The sequence below is a fragment of the Ranitomeya imitator genome, chromosome 1, assembly GCF_032444005.1.
Source record: "Ranitomeya imitator isolate aRanImi1 chromosome 1, aRanImi1.pri, whole genome shotgun sequence".
In the NCBI taxonomy this organism is placed as follows: Eukaryota; Metazoa; Chordata; class Amphibia; order Anura; family Dendrobatidae; genus Ranitomeya; species Ranitomeya imitator.
This window is the reverse complement of record NC_091282.1, coordinates 233542645-233560909: the sequence shown is the minus strand read 5'-3', so window position 1 is coordinate 233560909 and position 18265 is coordinate 233542645. Positions and strand designations below refer to the sequence as shown.

Genomic DNA, 18265 nt, shown 5'->3' with positions numbered 1-18265 from the left:
TGCGACAGGCAGGAGCTGCGGCGCTGAGGAGAGGGGCCAAGATGGCCGCCGAGATCAGGAAGAGAAATCTCGGCGGCTGTGAGAAGCGCCAGGAGCGGGGGGCGGCGCCGCTGACACTGACTGGAGTGGGCGGGGCTTAACGGCGGCGACCAGCGGCTAGGCCGAAGCCGGGGGCTAAATTTGCGGCCTCGGCCCGGCGCGCGGTCGCGAGCGCCGGAAAAAGAAAGGGACACCGCCCAAAAAGCCTGCAGATGGAGCCCAGGGATGAGGAGCCCTCCTGACCGCTGGCGACCCCCCCCCAAATCCCCCCACCGGGCACTTACCCTGAAATGGAGGTGAGAGGGTGCCATATGGAGGTGCCATGCATAGGAACGGTGCAGGGGTTGGGAAGCCTTCTATCCACCGACCCCACATGGGGGGTGGAGAGGAACCGTCCACCACCTGAGTCACAAGTCACATTGGTGATGCAGTGTGGTCTGCACGGACGCCACTGGGATAAAGCCACTGTACAGCCGAGGGTAGGACCTGGTGGACAGGGCAGATGTCCGGCAATAAAAAGGCCTGGCTGCAGAGGAGGATACTGGAGGTAGGAACACCAGTGCTCGTCTGTATAACAAAAAGGGGAGATCGGGGCCCATTAGGGGAGAAACCGTCGCCCAAAAAAGGACAGCTCAGGCAGTGGCTCCCACGACGCAGGAGAGGATACGGAGAGGTGAAACTCCCGTGCTCGCCTGTTGTTGGTTCGGGGGAGATCGGACCTTAGAAGAATCCGTCGACCCCTTCGTCCGGAAAAAGGAAAAAGAAAAAAGAAAAAGAGAAAAAAAACCCAAAAGGGTTAAAAATCAGTGTGCCTCCTACGGACACTAAGCTTAAACTGGGTCTCTGGATGCCAGCATGAGGGTGTATACTGCAGGGGAGGAGCTAACCCTTTTTTGTCTCAGCTTAGTGTCAGCCTCCTAGTGACAGCAGCATAACCCATGGTCCTGTGTCCCCCAATGAGGCGAAGGAGAAATATGTTGCTACCTCACACAAAAACAGCTGTGAGCCCCTATAGTTTGATCTGAATACTCACTTACTGTGGTACGTGCAGACCATGAACTGGAGCAGCTTTGCATGGTCAGACACAGCCATTACACAGTACATAGCAGGGGCACATTTGTAAGATTATCTCAACATTTTTTTTTTAACATACATACCGTATATACTCGAGTATAAGCCGAGATTTTCAGCCCATTTTTTGGGGCTGAAAGTCCCCCTCTCGGCTTATACTCGAGTCATACCCGGGGGTCGGCAGGAGAGGGGGGGGGGGCGGGGTCTGTCTAGTTATACTTACCTACTGCTGGTGCGGTCCCTGCTTCTTCCAGCGCTGCAGATTCTTCCTGTACTGAGTGGTCACATGGCACCGCTCATTACAGTAATGAATATGTGGCTCCACCTCCCATAAGGGTGGAGCCGCATATTCATTACTGTAATGATCGGTAACTGTCACCGCTCAATACAGGAAGAAGATGCAGTGGTGGAAGAAGCAGGGACTGCGCCAGGTGCAGGTAAGTATACGGGGAGGGGCGCGATATTTACCTGCTCATCGTTCCGGTGCGGCTCCGTCTCCAGCATCCTCTGGCTGTGACGCTCAGGTTAGAGGGCGCGGTGACGTAGTCAGTGCGCGCCCTCTGCTGAGCGTCAGTGCTGGAGCCGGAGCCGCATGAGGAGCAGGTAAATATTGAAAGCGCCGGCATCCTGAGCGAAGAGAGGTGAGTATGATTTTTTGTTTGTTTGTTTTTTTATTGCAGCAGCAGCATTATATATGGCACAGCTTTATATGGAGCATCTATGGGGCCATAATGAACAGTGCAGAGCAATATATATGGGGCACACCTTTATATGGAGCAACTATGGGGCCATAATGAACGGTGCAGAGCATTCTATATGGGGCACAGCTTTATATGGAACATCTATGGGGCCATAATGAACGGTGCAGAGCATTATCTATGTGGCACAGCTTTAAATGGAGCATCTATGGGGTCATAATGAACGGTGGAGAGCATTATATATGGGGCACAGCTTTATATGGAGCATCTATGGGGCCATCATGAACGGTGCAGAGCATTATATGTGGCACAGCTTTATATGGGGCCCATCATGAACGGTGCAGAGCATTATTTGTGGCACAGCTTTATATGGGGCCATAATGAACGGTGCAGAGCATTATATGTGGTACAGCTTTATATGGGGCTCATCATGAACGGTGCAGAGCATTATATGTGGCACAGCTTTATATGGGGCCATAATGAACCGTGCAGAGCATTATACGTGGCACAGCTTTATATGGGGCCATAATGAACCGTGCAGAGCATTATACGTGGCACAGCTTTATATGGGGCCATAATGAACCGTGCAGAGCATTATATGTGGCACAGCTTTATGTGGGGCCATAATGAACGGTGCAGAGCATTATATGTGGCACAGCTTTATATGGGGCCATAATGAACCGTGCAGAGCATTATATGTGGCACAGCTTTATATGGGGCCATAATGAACGGTGCAGAGCATTATATGTGGGGCACAGCTTTATATGGAGCATCTATGGGGCAATATTATTATTATTATTATACATTTTTATAGCGCCATTTATTCCATGACGCTTTACATGTGAATACGGGGCAAATATAGACAAATACATTAAACATGAGCAGATAACAAGGCACACGAGTACATAAGGAGGGAGGACCCTGCCCGCGAGGGCTCACAGTCTGCAGGGGGTGGGTGAGGATACACTAGGAGAGGGTAGGGCAGGTTGCGCGGCTGTTCAGTAGGTTGAGGATCACTGCAGGCTGTAGGCTTGTCGGAAGAGGTGGGTCTTCAGGTTCTTTTTGAAGGTTTCTATGTTAGGCGAGAGTCTGATGTGTTGGGGTAGAGAGTTCCAGAGTATGGGGGAAGCACGGGAGAAGTCTTGGATGCGGTTATGGGAAGAAGAGATGAGAGGGGAGTAGAGAAGGAGGTCTTGGGAGGATCGGAGGTCGCGTGTAGGTAGGTACCGGGAGACCATGTCACAGATGTATGGAGGAGACAGGTTGTGGATGGCTTTGTATGTCAGTGTGAGGGTTTTGAACTGGAGTCTCTGGGCGATAGGAAGCCAGTGAAGGGCTTGACACAGGGGAGAGGCTGGGGAATAGCGGGGGGACAGGTGGATTAGTCGGGCAGCAGAGTGTAGGATGGATTGGAGTGGTGCCAGAGTGCTAGAGGGGAGTCCAGAGAGTAGGAGGTTGCAGTAGTCGAGGCGGGAGATGATAAGGGCATGCACTAGCGTTTTTGCAGTGTTGCGGTCAAGGAAAGCACGGATCCGGGAAATATTTTTGAGTTTGAGACGACAGGAGGAGGCAAGGGCTTGGATATGTGGCTTGAAAGAGAGGGCAGAGTCGAGGATCACCCCGAGGCACCGGGCGTGTGGGACTGGGGATAGTGAGCAGCCATTGACATTGATGGATAGGTCTGGTGGAGGGGTAGAGTGAGATGGGGGAAAGATGATGAATTCTGTTTTGTCCATGTTCAGTTGTAGAAAGCGAGCAGAAAAGAAGGCTGAAATGGCAGACAGACAGTGCGGGATTTTGGTAAGCAAGGAGGAGAGGTCAGGTCCGGAGAGGTAGATCTGCGTGTCGTCAGCGTAGAGATGGTACTGCATACCGTGGGATTCTATGAGCTGTCCCAGGCCGAAAGTGTAGATGGAGAAGAGTAGGGGTCCTAGAACAGAGCCTTGAGGAACACCGACTGACAAGGGGCGAAGTGAGGAGGTGGTGTGGGGGAGGGAGACACTGAATGTTCGGTCTGTCAGATATGACGAGATCCAGGAAAGGGCCAAGTCTGTGATGCCAAGGGATGAGAGGATTTGTAGCAAAAGGGAGTGGTCTACAGTGTCAAAGGCAGAAGACAAGTCCAGGAGAAGGAGGACAGAGTAGTGTCGCTTGCTCCTGGCAGTTAGTAGGTCATTGGTGACTTTAGTTAGGGCAGTTTCAGTTGAGTGATGGGAACGGAAGCCTGATTGTAACCGATCAAAGAGGGAGCAGGAGGAGAAGTGGGAGGACAGTTCAAGATGGACATGTTGCTCCAGCAATTTGGAGGCATAAGGGAGAAGAGATATTGGGCGATAGCTAGACACAGAGGATGGGTCGAGGGAGGGCTTTTTGAGGATGGGTGTGATCTTGGCATGCTTGAAGGATGAGGGAAAGACACCTGTTGTGAGTGAGAGGTTGAAGAGGTGTGTTAGGGTTGGGATGAAGACCGTGGAAAGGTTAGGGATGAGGTGGGATGGGAGCGGGTCAAGCGTGCAGGTGGTGAGGTGTGATCTTGACAGGAGGGTGGAGAGCTGATCTTCTGTCATGGTGGAGAAGCTGGTTTTGAACCATGAATAACCTTGAATAATGAACAGTATGCAGCATTATATGTGGCACAGCTTTATATGGAGCATCTATGGGGCAATAATGAACGGTATGGAGCATCTATTTTTATTTTTGAAATTCACCGGTAGCTGCTGCATTTCCTACCCTAGGCTTATACTCGAGTCAATACGTTTTCCCAGTTTTTTTGTGGCAAAATTAGGGGGGGTCGGCTTATACTCGGGTCGGCTTATACTCGAATATATATATATATATATATGTACACACACATACAGATGACACAGATGATTGTCTTTCTGATTCTCAGACTTAGAGATTATGTTTTTTTTCAAGATTCTAAATTGAAAGGAAAGTCTAGGAATGGAATGTGTGTAGCACAATGCAGCGGTAAATACAGTCATTTGTTTCCTTACTTAATTGAACGTCACACGTCTCCTCTTTCGTTATATTTGCTATCGAGTGTTTTCCTTTGCAAACAAGCTTTTGTCCATTAGGATACTGGGAGCCATTTACAGTGAGCTCCAATGTGTCTGAAGTCCCATTTGACAGTATATTACTGCTGTTTTCCCACTGCAGTAGTGGAGATGGATATCCTCCAAGCCAAGAGCATGTCAATGCCAATGCTGAGGGAACAGCTATGTACTGGGCGTTGCACTTCATAGGAAAAGCAGGTGGATCTGTGAGGGTAAAGGAAAAAAAAAAACAAGAATATAATGTTAACTTTTCACAGCCACTCAATTACCAAATGGTTTTCCACTTAAGGCCCATTTAAATGAGTTGTTGGGAATGATCATTACTTGGTTGCTCATTTATTGGCTTGTATCCACATGTGGCAATCACCTGATGAACGAGCAAAAACGCTTGTTCATATTGGCATTAAAATTATGATCGGCAGCACACTGTCCTATCCTGTGTAAACAGGTGATGTGCTGCCGATAACATGCATTTTCTATAAACACAGAACTTTTGTCAGCTGGTCTAAACAGGCTAGTACTTGATCGGTGGTCATTACATAGCCAAGATCACCTTGTATGAAGCAGTCTGACTGGTCTCATTGTTGCTGGGTTCTGTTTCTTCAGTGTCCACGCGTTTTTCAAAGCAAGACTAGTGTAGTCTGCAGCACTTTATTTACAATTGATAGAACTAGACCCCAAATGTACCCCATTTCAAGATGAACTCCCAGAAAATGTCGCCTCCAGAAGCCTTCTGGTAACATTTAAATATATAATCATCGCTTAAAGGGGCATTTAAGTTCCTAAATTGCTTCAATTGGTTGGAAAGCATGAAAATAAAGAAAGCAAATAAACTGCAAACTTATCTGCTGTCATACTCCTGCAATGAGAGCTCTTATCTTTCATAGTGTACAGCTTGTTTCCATAGAGCTCGACCCCAGAAACTTTCTGACAGGGTGCAGTATCTACACGACTGCAGCCCACTGAGTTCTATAAAGCAGTTACCCGATTACTTTTCTCATCTTCTGAAGAGATGCAGTTATAAATCACCAGCCTGCAGCTTTCACTGAAGGTCGGCTAATCTCAGCTCTCGGCTCCTATAACCTGAGCATGTGCTTGTTCAAATTCCTTCTTATAGCTATGTATAATACACTGATAGCTGAATGGGTTACTGCAAAAATGTGCCGAGCTTTATGGTTCTGCTAATACTACAGATCGACTATTCACCAGAACAATCACTCAAAGAGGGAAGAGTGTGCCTTGCGAGAAACTGAGAAGTAAGGAAAGTAATTGCTCCTGAGCTGCTGAAGAGACAACTTGAGAATCCACCTTTAAAGACTGGTTCACTGGCCAACTTTTTAGGTTCTGTACACTCACACCATGGAAATGGCAGTGCCATCAATGGCTGACTGGTCCCTTCTCCTCTCCTGACTGGTATCCAGGGCCAGTAATCTTATTCCACAAGTGCGGAATATCATGGTGCACCTGTACAGCTCTGATCAACTCCGTATGTACGGAGAAGTCTACCCTAGAAGGTATACCACTTTTTTTTGTTGAAAGAAAAGCATATGGGGGTTCAAGGGCCTTTACGGAAGTCCTATCACAGTTTTGTACAAAACGGAGCTATAATATGGAATATGACATGTACTTTAGTTAGTATGTGAATGAAATATGTTGGCAAGTCCTATTTCTGGCAAATCACTGGCGATTTAATCTATTGATGGTTGTGGAGAGTTATCATACTTACGATATACAAGAAGCTGAAGAGTGGAGTTGAGCGTCTTCTTACTAAGAGGATTTACAACAGAGCATGTGTAGTTTCCCTGGTAATTTGCAGCTACGTTGCTCAAATAAAAATTAAGAAAGCTTGCATTCACTGAGTGAAAAAGCTCAGGAACGCTCCCCGATTGGAACGTAATTGAATTTGTCGGTTCAGGGATGGAATAACTAGTGCAGCTGAAATTTATGTTGGAACCACTTGAAGTGTAATGGGTACCATTTGGAAGAGTCTTGGTAGGAGATATCAGGAAAGTGATATTATGTGGACCACCTGAATGGATAAAGGGAAGTTAATATTCACATGGATTCTTAGTTGGTAATAATACAGATTAAGGAGTTAAAAACGGACAAGATAACTATAGTGCAATTATTAGTGAATGCACACCAATATAAGCAGCATTTCCCTAATATATTGGTATAGTTCTATATTTTGCATAGATGTATTTTATTGGTTCCATATTTCGACTATCCAGAATGCATGGTCAGGAATGTAATAACTTCACAAACATCTTTATGCAAAGGCATAATCTAATGTGAATGGACCTCAAGTAAATGTCTTGCGAGTCCCTGGAGACCTCACCATCTTAAATTAGTAGATTCATCATCAATGGAAATGTCTGACCACAAGACCTATTGGGGGATATGAACATTACAGAGGGGGGAATCCAGCTGGATTTTGCTTATAAAGCAGCTATCCTCTTGAGACAATCCTATGTAAAGTGCCTTTTCTCTTTTAAAGGGAATCTGCCAGGAGGTTTTTGATATTTAAATCTGACTGCAGCATAATATAGCGGTAGAGAGCCTGATTCCAGGGATGTGTCACTTGCTCAACATCTTGCTCTACTTTCAATACAATCAGTTTTTATCAGCAGGAGATTATTACTGCAAGTGCCAGGCCATCCAGTTAAAATGTAACCCCACCCCCATTTCCGATTGGCAGGTTGCTGACTATGTTCAGTGTACACAGGAAGCTGCCAAGCAGTAGTGTGGGCAGGTTATACACAACTTAATTATGACCGCTGCTACATCTACAGCACAGAAAACAAGGATTCTATCAAAACTGCACCAAAACAGTCCAGTAAGTGATAAATCACTAGAATCAGGCTCTCTGACACTACATTATGCTGCTCTGCTTACATAACAAAAGCCTGCTGACAGATTCCCTTTAACCACGTCATGACATGCACCTTACATGTATGGTGCATGTCATGTCCCTCCCTTTGATGTGAGCTCTGGCACTGAGCCCACATCTTTCCTGGCACATGTCAGCTGTTCTGAACAGCTGACATGTGCCCCTAACAGCCATAGGTGGAATCGCGATCCACCTATGGCTGGCCGTTAAGCCATTAAATGCCGCTGTCAATCTCTGACAGCGGCATTTAATATGATCGCACCGTAGGCGCATCACTAATCCCGACCATCAGTGACCCCATCATATGATCGCGGGTCACCAATGGGTCAGCATGACGACCAGAGGTCTCCAACAGACCTCTATAGTTGTCACAGCCAGATTGCTATGAGTGTCGCCCAGCGGCGCTGATAGCAAGTGAGCATTTCTGCTACACACAGGTGATCTGCACAGCCTGTGTGTAGCAGAGGCGATCGGGTTATTGCATCTTGTACTCTCCCATGGACTACTGAAGCAAGTGAAAGCAAAAAAAATAAAAAAATGTTATTTTAAAATATTTAAAAGAAAATATATATAAAAAGTTCAAATCATGCCTCATTCGCCCCGAAAATTGCCAGATCTATCAATATAAAAAGAATACATCCGATCGGTAAATGTCGCAGTGAAAAAAGAAAAAGTCAAAATGCCAGAATTCCGTTTTTATGGTCGCCGCAGCATTGTATTAAAATGCAATAACAGGAGATCAAAAGATCGTATCCACATCAAAATGGTATAATTAAAAACGTCAGCTAGGCACGCAAAAAATAAGCCCTCACCCGGCGCCAGATCACGAAATGTGGAGACATTACAGGTCTTGGAAATTGAAGCAATTTTTTTTTTTTTTTTTTTTTTTAAACCAACTTTGGATTTTGTTTTCACCATTTAAATAAATTAAACTATATATGTTTGGTATCTAGGAACTCGTAATGACCCACAGAATCACAATGGCAGGTCAGTTTTAGCATTTGGTGAACATAGTAAAAAAAAAATCCAAAACACACCAGACTTGGAATTTTTGTACCGTTTTCAAGCACCTGACATGGTAAAAGCAATGGTGTCGTGCATGGCCATGTTGACGGGAGAAAAAATAAAAATAAATTATGGCTCTGGGAAGAAGGGGAACGAAAAACAAACTCAAAAACGAAAAATGGGCCAGCATGAAGGGGCTAATAGAAAGTAAAATGATGCAGCACTTGTTAGGGTTAGTTAAAGGGTATGTGCACAAAATACCGCAGGTTTTTAGCCATATCTGTATGTCTGAGAGGAACATTGAAATGAGTGAAATTGAAGAATATCTGCTTTAATGATGCAAAATTTGTTCAGAAATTTCTGTGGCACAAAAAAAAAAAATGCAAACAAAAATGCAATGACGAATCGGGGTCTTTGTCTCCAGCACTCCTATATTCTATGCGCATACAGAGCCGTTCTTCCAGAACAGCAGCGCTGCTAGAGGAGAATATCTACTGTACCTGTATACCGCATTCCATCATGACAACTTATTTCTTCTTAGGCTACTTTCACACTAGCGTTAACTGCAATACGTTAAAATGCGTCGTTTTGCCGAAAAAACGCATGCAGCAAAATATTTTGCTGCATGCGTTTTTTTCCCATAGACTTGTATTGGCGACGCATTGCGACGGATTTGCATTCGTCGGTATACGTCTTTCGACGGATGCGTCTAAAAGAGGCTACACGTCGTCTGGAAAAACGTAGATTGTAACGTTTTTTGGCTCCGACAATAAAACGTGTCTCGGCGCATCCGTCGGCATGCGTCTTTTGCTACAATGAAAGTCTATGAGCGACGGATGTGTCGAGACACGTCGTACGACGCAATGCAGCGCTGCAATACATTTTTTTCTACTGAGCATGCTTAGAAACAGGATTTTTTATCTAATCGGCCAGACATCCCCAAATCTATATAAACCTGGTCTGGGCCTTCAACCCCCACATATGCCAGCAAGACTCAGAGAGAAGAAGAGAAGCCTCCAGCCAGCCGGACACCAAGAGCCCAGCCAGACACCAAGAGCCCAGCCTGGACCCCAATGGCCCAGCCGGACACCAAGACCCCAGCCTGGCAGCAAGGACCAGACACACTACAACAGTGTGAGTATATTGCCGTGTGTGTGTGTGTGTGTGTGTGTGCGCATTTGTGTATGACGTACTGACTACAGCAAGAGCTTTTAAAACCTGAATCCAACCTGAGGCCTGCCGTCGTCCTGCAACAGCCAGTGCCCTGCTACAGTCCAGATCCACCGTGAGGCCTGCCACTGTGAAGACATCAAGCTCCAGCCGGAGGACTGATGGCCGTTTGTGTGTGTGTGTGTGTGTGTGTTTTTCTACTGCTGTGTGCTTTTGTATGTATGTGTTCACGTGCCTGCACCTTATTATGCCTTCGTCAATATTACGCCTTTTCATGTGTTATGCTTGCGTTATGACTCTGCTTGCAGGTATGTTTGTGTGCGTCTTGTTGGTTGCATGTGCATTTGTCAATGCCATATTTATTAATGTTGATTTTTGATGTATTTACTAAAGGTACCGTCACACGCTGCAGCAATACCGACAACGATCCGGATCACTGCAGCGTCGCTGTTTGGTCGCTGGAGAGCTGTCACACAGACAGCTCTCCAGCGACCAATGATGCCAGTAACCAGGGTAAACATCGGGTTACTAAGTGCATAGCCGGGCTTAGTAACCCGATGTTTACCCTGGTTACCAGCGTAAAAGTAAAAGAAAAAAAAAAAAAAAAAAAAATTCCACTGTCTGTCCCCGTGCTGTGCTTCTCTGCATTGTGAGCGCCAGCCAGCCGTAAAGCAGAGCACAGCGGTGACGTCACCACTCTGCTTTCCGGCCGCTGTGCTTATACAGGGCAGAGAAGCAGAACGCCGAGGGACAGACAGCGGAACATAAGTATGAAGTGTTTGTGTTTTTTCTTACTTTTACGCTGGTAACCAGGGTAAACATCGGGTTACTAAGTGCAGAGCCGCGCTTAGTAACCCGATGTTTACCCTAGCTACCAGCGAACACATCGCTTAATCGGTGTCACACACGGCGATTCAGCGATGTCTACAGAAAGTCCAGCAACGAAATAAAGTTCTGGACTTTCTGCAGCGACCAATGACATCACAGCAGGATTCTGATCGCTGCTGTGTGTCAAACTGAACGATATCGCTAGCCAGGACGATGCAACGTCACGGATCGCTAGCGATATCGTTCAGTGTGACGGTACCTTTAGTATAGTGGTTTGTGCAGCATGTGTTTTTTTTTTTTTTTTTTTAAATCGGATGTATTATTGCAAAGCCTAGTGGTCTGCAGCTTGTGGTTATAATGTTGTTTTTTTTAATTTACTGTTTAAACCATTCCCAGTTGATGTACTTGTATTTAAAATAAAGAGCATTTCTGCTCCATTAGGATTTAAAAAAAAAATAAATAAATAAATAAAATGTTTATTAACAAATTGTCCGTAGTATAATTTCATAAAGGTAAATTTAAAACAGGTGTATGTACCAATGGTTACACATGCAATACAGAGTTGGTTGAGGGGTCATTTTTTAATAAAGGTTATCCTTTGAAAGGTTATTTCGGGGAGGTAATTTTTTTTTTTTTTAAACTTAAAAATATTTTTAAAGGTGTCTCACATTTTACCTTTTTTTTTATTTGGGACATGGAAAAGAATGGTATAACGTGCACCTGTTTTTGGGTTTGGGTGTTCACCTATTTTTCTCATTTTAACAAGGTGTTTATTGGTAAACATTACCTATTTCTGCAGTGGTCTAACTATCAATCCATTATACTTATTATATTGCAGATAGAGTAGGGACCACACCGACCGGCAGAAGCCACCAGGACCACAGCCACTAGCCATAGCCACCTGGACCGCATCCAGAAATTCTGAAAAGTAAGTTTTGAAGACCCCAAATCTGCTACTTCAATGTGTAGAGCAGATTGCAAGTGTCTTTTAACTTACAGACCTACCAGGACCACAGCCACCTGGACCACAGCCACCTGGACCACAGCCACCTGGACCACAGCCACCTGGACCGCATCCAGAAATTCTGAAAAGTAAGTTTTGAAGACCCCAAATCTGCTACTTCAATGTGTAGAGCAGATTGCAAGTGTCTTTTAACTTACAGACCTACCAGGACCACAGCCACCTGGACCACAGCCACCTGGACCACAGCCACACAATGTCCTCTTCCGGCAGCCCTCCTCCACAGCAACAGCGGGTATCGGTAAGTAAAAAAATTTTTTTTTTTTTCTTTTTAAATTTACATCATTTTTATTCACTACATGCATTTATTATGTTTAAACAGGAATCAGAATCCGATGAGGAGCTGTCGGAAGGGACCGAGACGGGTGGAGACATCCAAGTGGAGGAGGAACCAAGTGTAAGTAGTGGTGAAACACTTGCTTCACACATCACACTGCACCGTACACAAAACAGAATTTCATATATAACGTAACACACAAAACATATACATACATTAAAGCTAATTTTTTTTATCCTTTATTTCAGTCTCCTGCTGCTGCTGCTGCTGAACGTCCAGCACAGCATGAAGGTTCTCCCAGGCGCTTCCAGAGTCAGCGGACTCGACGCCGCGGTCGGCCATCAGTGAGTTGGTTTTTTGTGGGGCTTCAATTGTTAATTTTTTTGTTTCAGTCTACTAATTTTTATTTCTTTCTTTTTTTTTTTTTCCTCACAGGCTTCACAGTGTGCTCCCGCATATAATTCAGACATTGATATCGAAGCCCTCATCGAGGAGGTTCGTGAGCGGGAGCCACTGTGGAACATGGCTGACCGCAGGCATGCTGATACCAGTGTCACCCGTCGGCTCTGGTTGGAAGTATGCCGGAACATCTTTGCGAGGTGGGAGGACCTTCTTCCACAGCAGCAGAGCAAACTATGTAAGTATTCACTTTTCAGTGATGTTTAGAGCTGAATGTAATGTCTTGCATTTACCAATAATTTTTTTTTTCTTCATTCCTGTCTTCACAGGTAGCAAGGTTAGGAAGCGGTGGCAGTCACTGAGGGATCGCTTTAAGAGGGAATTCAACGAGGAGATGCAGGCCCCGAGTGGCTCAGCAGGAAGGAAGAAGAGGAGGTATAGATACGGCCCTGCCCTCTCCTTCCTGAGGCAAACCATGCTGAGTAGAGTGTAAGTATTCAACATCACAGTAAGAACCTGTCTAATCACAAAACTTTTGTTTCAGTCCGGGCTTTTTCATATCAATATATTAATTTATTTTTTTTCTTTCACAGCACCTACTCCAGCCACCGTGCGCCTGCATCTACCTCTGCGCCCTCTGAAGCGATCCCTTCTGAGTCCGCCACCGGGGACCACGTTGGTAGGCCCCACACCTCTCACCCCTCTGTCCCCTCCACTTCATCCACCTCTACCAGTGGAGCGCAGCTTTCCTTATTCGCATCTGATGGTCAACAGATAGCGTTCCCTTTACCCCACCCCTCGGACCCTGCCACCTCTACACCACCGTTAGGTTCGTGGCGGCAGCGTCAGAGGGGTCAGGAAAGGAGCTGTGCTCCTGAGTTCTTGCATCTAAATGCAGGCTTCCAAAATTCATTTAAAATTTTGGGAGAACAAGTGACTGCTGGTTTCAGCATGGTGCAATCTCGCATGAGTGAAAACCACCATGAAATCAGCAGTCGCTTGGATAGGCTGCATTTAGATGTAAGTCAAGCTCCGGCCAATCTTTTTTTTCAGTCCATGCTCAGGAGCATGGAGAAGCTTTCTTTTGATCAGCAGATGCGGGTAATGAATAGCTGCCATAACGCTCTTCTGAAGGTCATCAATGAACCACTATCTACCCCCACACCTCCCCACACATCCCAGTCCCAATTTCAACACCATGCCCCACAATATCACCGCCAGTCCCAATATCCACATCAGTCCCAATATCCACATCAGTACCAATACCCAACCCGGCCCACAACCCAAATGTATTCACCCGTGTTTTCTTCGTCTTTGCCCAGCTTTCCTTCCCCAGGAAGTTTTCCACCTACCCCAACACAACCCCCCCTCTGGTCAGCCTCCTGTTTTCCACCCCCCTTCCACTGCAGACCAAACAGGTAGGGTTTCCCCAATCCCACCTACCGACGTGGTCCAACCTTCCAGCCCCTCCTCCCATAGTTACTCCACCCGACACTACCAAGACCTGTGAAACTTACTTAAAAATTCTTTTGTTGCCAAAAAAAAAAAGTTTTTGAAAATTATCAAAATCAAAAAATTTTGGGAAAATTTCCCCCCAAAAATTATATTTTTGAAATAAAAATTTTTCTGGTTTACAATCTACTGTGTGTGTGTTGATTCATTAAGGTAAATATTAAAGGTTAAGTGAAAAGAAACACCAGACGTTTTCAAGGTATAACAAAATGGTTTTATATTAGCAAGCAAACCACACTTTGTGGATTTTTTTTTTTTTTTGGGGGGTTGCTACAAAAACAATTTTGACAAACAACAAAAACCAAGAAAAACATGTCACACAATGATGTCTTGCCATGGAATCCGCCCAACAGGTGACAAAAAATAATCCGCAAACTGGTCCCTCATCATAGTAACCGAACTGGTGGAGCGAACAGAGGCACTGCGGTAATCCCACAAGGATGTCTCCAATTGTTCGTCATCCAAGGTAACAGGCTCCTTTGAAATAACAAAATTATGGAGCACCACACATGCCTTGACAACATCGTCTACAGTTTTTGTTTCCAGTTTTATTGCCGTCAGCAGAACTCTCCACTTTGCCATCAATATACCGAAAGAACACTCTACCACTCTTCTTGCCCTGGTAAGACGGTAATTAAAAACCCGCTTGGTACGGTGTAATTCACGGCTGCTATATGGTTTCAGTAGGTGCGGCGACAGTTGAAAGGCTTCATCACCTACACACACATAGGGCATGGCTGGTTCACTTGTTCCTGGGAGCGGTCTTGCTGGTGGGAAATTGTAGGTATCTCCATACAGGCAGCGACCCATTGCAGAGTTTTTAAACACTTGGGAGTCGTTGGACCGGCCATACGCTCCTATGTCCACAGCAAGGAATCGGCAGTTGGCGTCAGCAATAGCCATGAGTACAATTGAGAAATATTTTTTATAGTTATAGTACTCGGATCCTGTTCCTGCCGGTTTTGCAATCCTAATGTGTTTGCCGTCCACGGCACCAACACAATTTGGAAAATTACACATTCGCTCAAATTGTTCGGAACTTCTCAGCCAGATTTCCATTGTTGGTTGTGGGATATACTCCGGCTGTAAAGTGTCCCAAATCACACGACATGTGTCCTTCACAATTCCGCCAATAGTGGAAATCCCCAGCCGGAATTGGAAATGGAGTGAAGTCAAAGACTCACCCGTAGCTAGGAAGCTGCAGGGAAAAAAAAAAAATGTAAAAAAAAATTGCACAGACCATCAACCAAGAAAAACAAGTGGAATGGCCTCAAACAAACCAACAAATTACATGCTGCAGAAAATGCGGCACAATGTGTCAGTGCAGTTTTCTCTGCAGCATGTAATAACATTCAATATGAGCAATGACACAAGAAAAAAAAAAGCAGTGGAATGGCCTCAAATAAACCAACAAATTACATGCTGCAGTAAATGCGGCGCAATGTGTCAGCGCAGTTTTCTCTGCAGCATGTAATAACATTCAATATGAGCAATGACATAAAGAAAAGATGCTTACCGCAGTGTCACCAGGAGCCGCTCCGCCGGTGTGATGGCAAGCCTCATCCTTGTGTCCTGCCTTTGGATGACATCCTCTAGTTTTCCAACCAAAAAAATCAAAATGTTCCATCCTCATCCGTACATAATTGTAGAATTTCTGTGGGTTGCACCGCAACTCCAGATAAAGAGTGGACTGGACACCCCTGGTCATCCGCAGCTCATTGATTGGATGTATCCAGAATCGTCGTCTTCTCCGTTGCATCCTCCGTCTTTCTGCTGCCGCCTCCTTCTCCCGCACTATGATATCCAGGCGATTCGTCTCAAATATAACTTCAGTAACCAAACTCGAAATCCTCCCAATTACACCATCCATCCTTGCCACTAAACTAAAACCCTCAAAGATGTGCTGTAAATACAGTCAGTATATAGATTTCCCTAGTTTCCAGTAGCCAATCAAATTTTGGTGCCTCCCATTTTAAAAACGGATCCGTCGTAAAAACGTATGCAACGGATGGTAAAAACGTATGCAACGTATGCAACGCATCCAGCATTTCAACGGAACCGTTTATCGGATTTGCGACGGATCCGTCGAAATGCTGTATGCGTTGCATACGTTTTGCAGTTTTTTGACGCATCCGTTTTTTCGGGAAAAAGACGTTTTTGTGACGGTTTGCAGTTAACGCTAGTGTGAAAGTAAGCCTTACCCTTTTGTACAGATTGTAGCCAGTGTTCACTTCAGTGTTGAGAACAAAGTAATTTCTTTAAAAGAACATTTATGTTCAGCGTACCTCACCTTATTTTTTCCTGATACTATACTAAAAACTATGTGAGAACAGCATCACATGCAATATTACAAAGTTCTGGTATAGCTCTATAAATTCCCATGAAGAAGGTTAAACGAGTGTTTAATTAGAGACTGCCCTTCTTAACCCCTTCTGGACAGTGTGATTTTCCATTTTTTGCTCCCCTTCTCCCCAGAGCTATAACTTTTTTACTTTCCCATCAATATGACCATGTGAGGACTTGTTTTTTGCAGGGCGAGTTGTACTTTTGAATGACACCATTGATTTTACCATATAGCGTACTGGAAAACGATAACAAAAATCCAAATGCACTGAAATTGCAAAAAAAAAGTGCAAGTCCACAATAGTTTTATTTTTTTACCATGTTCACTAAATGCTAAAACTGACCTGTCATTATGATTCTCCGGGTCATTAAGAGTTTGCAGATATCAAAACATGTCTAGGTTCTTTTTTATTTACTGTATATACTCGAGTATAAGCCGACCCGAGTATAAGCCGACCCCCCTAATTTTGCAACAAAAAACTGGGAAAACTTATTGACTCGAGTATAAGCCTAAGGTGGAAAATGCAGCAGCTATGGGTAAATGTTAAAAATAAAAATAGATACCAATAAAAGTAAAATTAATTGAGACATCAGTAGGTTAAGTGTTTTTGAATATCCATATTGAATCAAGAGCCCCATATAATGCTCCATACAGTTCATTATGGCCCCATAAGATGCTCCATACAAAATACGCCCCATATAATGCTCCATGCAGTTATGGCCCCATAGATGCCCCATATAATGCTCCATGCAGTTCTTTATGGCCCCATAGATGCCCCATATAATGCTCCATGCAGTTGTGGCCCCATAGATGCCCCATATAATGCTCCATGCAGTTATGGCCCCATAGATGCCCCATATAATGCTCCATGCAGTTATGGCCCCATAGATGCCCCAATATAATGCTCCATGCAGTTATGGCCCCATAGATGCCCCATATAATGCTCCATGCAGTTGTGGCCCCATAGATGCCCCATATAATGCTCCATGCAGTTATGGCCCCATAGATGCCCCATATAATGCTCCATGCAGTTATGGCCCCATAGATGCCCCAATATAATGCTCCATGCAGTTATGGCCCCATAGATGCCCCATATAATGCTCCATGCAGTTCTTGCCATGCATTGTGCCACATGTAATGCTGCTGCTGCACTAAAAAAAAAATATGACATACTTACCTCTCGTCACTGCTCCTAAGCGTCCTGTCTCTCCACACTGACTGTTCAGGCAGAGGGCGGCCCACACACTAATACGTCATCGCGCCCTCTGACCTGAACAGTCACAGCAAGAGGATGGGAAGACGAAGCGGCGGTGGAACGCGGAAAGGTGACTATGACATACTTGCCTGCTCCTGGCGCGGTCCCGCGCATGTCCCACGGTCTTTGGGAGCGGCAGCTTCTTCCTGTAGTGAGCGGTCACATGGTACAGCTCATTACAGTAATGAATATGTGGCTCCACCCCTATGGGAGTGGAGTCCATATTCATGACTTTAATGAGCGGTATTAGTGACCGCTGAACAGGGGAAGAAGCTGCAGGCGCCCGAAGACTGTGGGACATGCAGGGACCGCGTCAGGAGTGCTGGGAGCAGGTGAGTATTTGACAGGCGTCGTCCCCCCTCACCCACCGACCACCCCCCCGCCTTCCATGACTCGAGTATAAGCCGAGAGGGGAACTTTCAGCCCATTTTTGGGGGCTGAAAATCTCGGCTTATACTTGGGTATATACGGTAAGTGGTGAAAAAAAGAATCCCACACTTTGTAAGAAAAAAACGGCACCATTTTCCAAGACCCGTATCGTCTCCATTTTTCATGATATGTCGCTGGGTGAGGATTATTTTTGTGCGTCGAGCTGACATTTTTATTGACACCATTTTAGGGAAATATAATGTTTTGATCGCCTGTTATTATAATGTTGCAGAGACCAAAAAAAGCATTATTCTGGCGTCTTGAATTTTTT

At 45.2% G+C, this 18265-nt stretch overlaps 2 protein-coding genes across 3 annotated transcripts in view; both read right to left on the bottom strand.

The window, feature by feature from the left end:
- The window catches only part of VSIG10 (V-set and immunoglobulin domain containing 10), a 72801-nt gene that overhangs the window by 23719 nt on the left and 30817 nt on the right, over positions 1 to 18265 (bottom strand). The window contains exons 4-5 of one of the 2 annotated variants that reach the window (XM_069754563.1): positions 6591 to 6893; positions 4805 to 5068 (exon numbers count right to left, since the gene is read on the bottom strand). In XM_069754563.1, coding sequence (XP_069610664.1) covers positions 4805 to 5068; positions 6591 to 6893 — 567 coding nt within the window. The remainder of the gene's footprint in view (positions 1 to 4804; positions 5069 to 6590; positions 6894 to 18265) is intronic. The other variant, XM_069754569.1, reaches the window with a different exon arrangement.
- LOC138666349 (uncharacterized) lies at positions 10939 to 17078 on the bottom strand. Its single transcript, XM_069754580.1, has 2 exons — positions 15483 to 17078; positions 10939 to 15164 (listed from the first exon to the last, which is right to left on the bottom strand). Exons 1-2 carry the CDS (start codon positions 15527 to 15529, stop codon positions 14282 to 14284), a joined length of 930 nt encoding a protein of 309 aa, XP_069610681.1. The 5' UTR covers positions 15530 to 17078; the 3' UTR covers positions 10939 to 14281.

Coding starts and splice junctions, on each gene's coding strand:
- LOC138666349 (XM_069754580.1), bottom strand. CDS start 15,529: ATGAGGCTTGCCATCACACCGGCGGAGCGGCTCCTGGTGACACTGCG. Junction 15,165..15,482: donor CGGCTCCTGGTGACACTGCG/GTAAGCATCTTT, acceptor TTTTCCCTGCAG/CTTCCTAGCTACGGGTGAGT.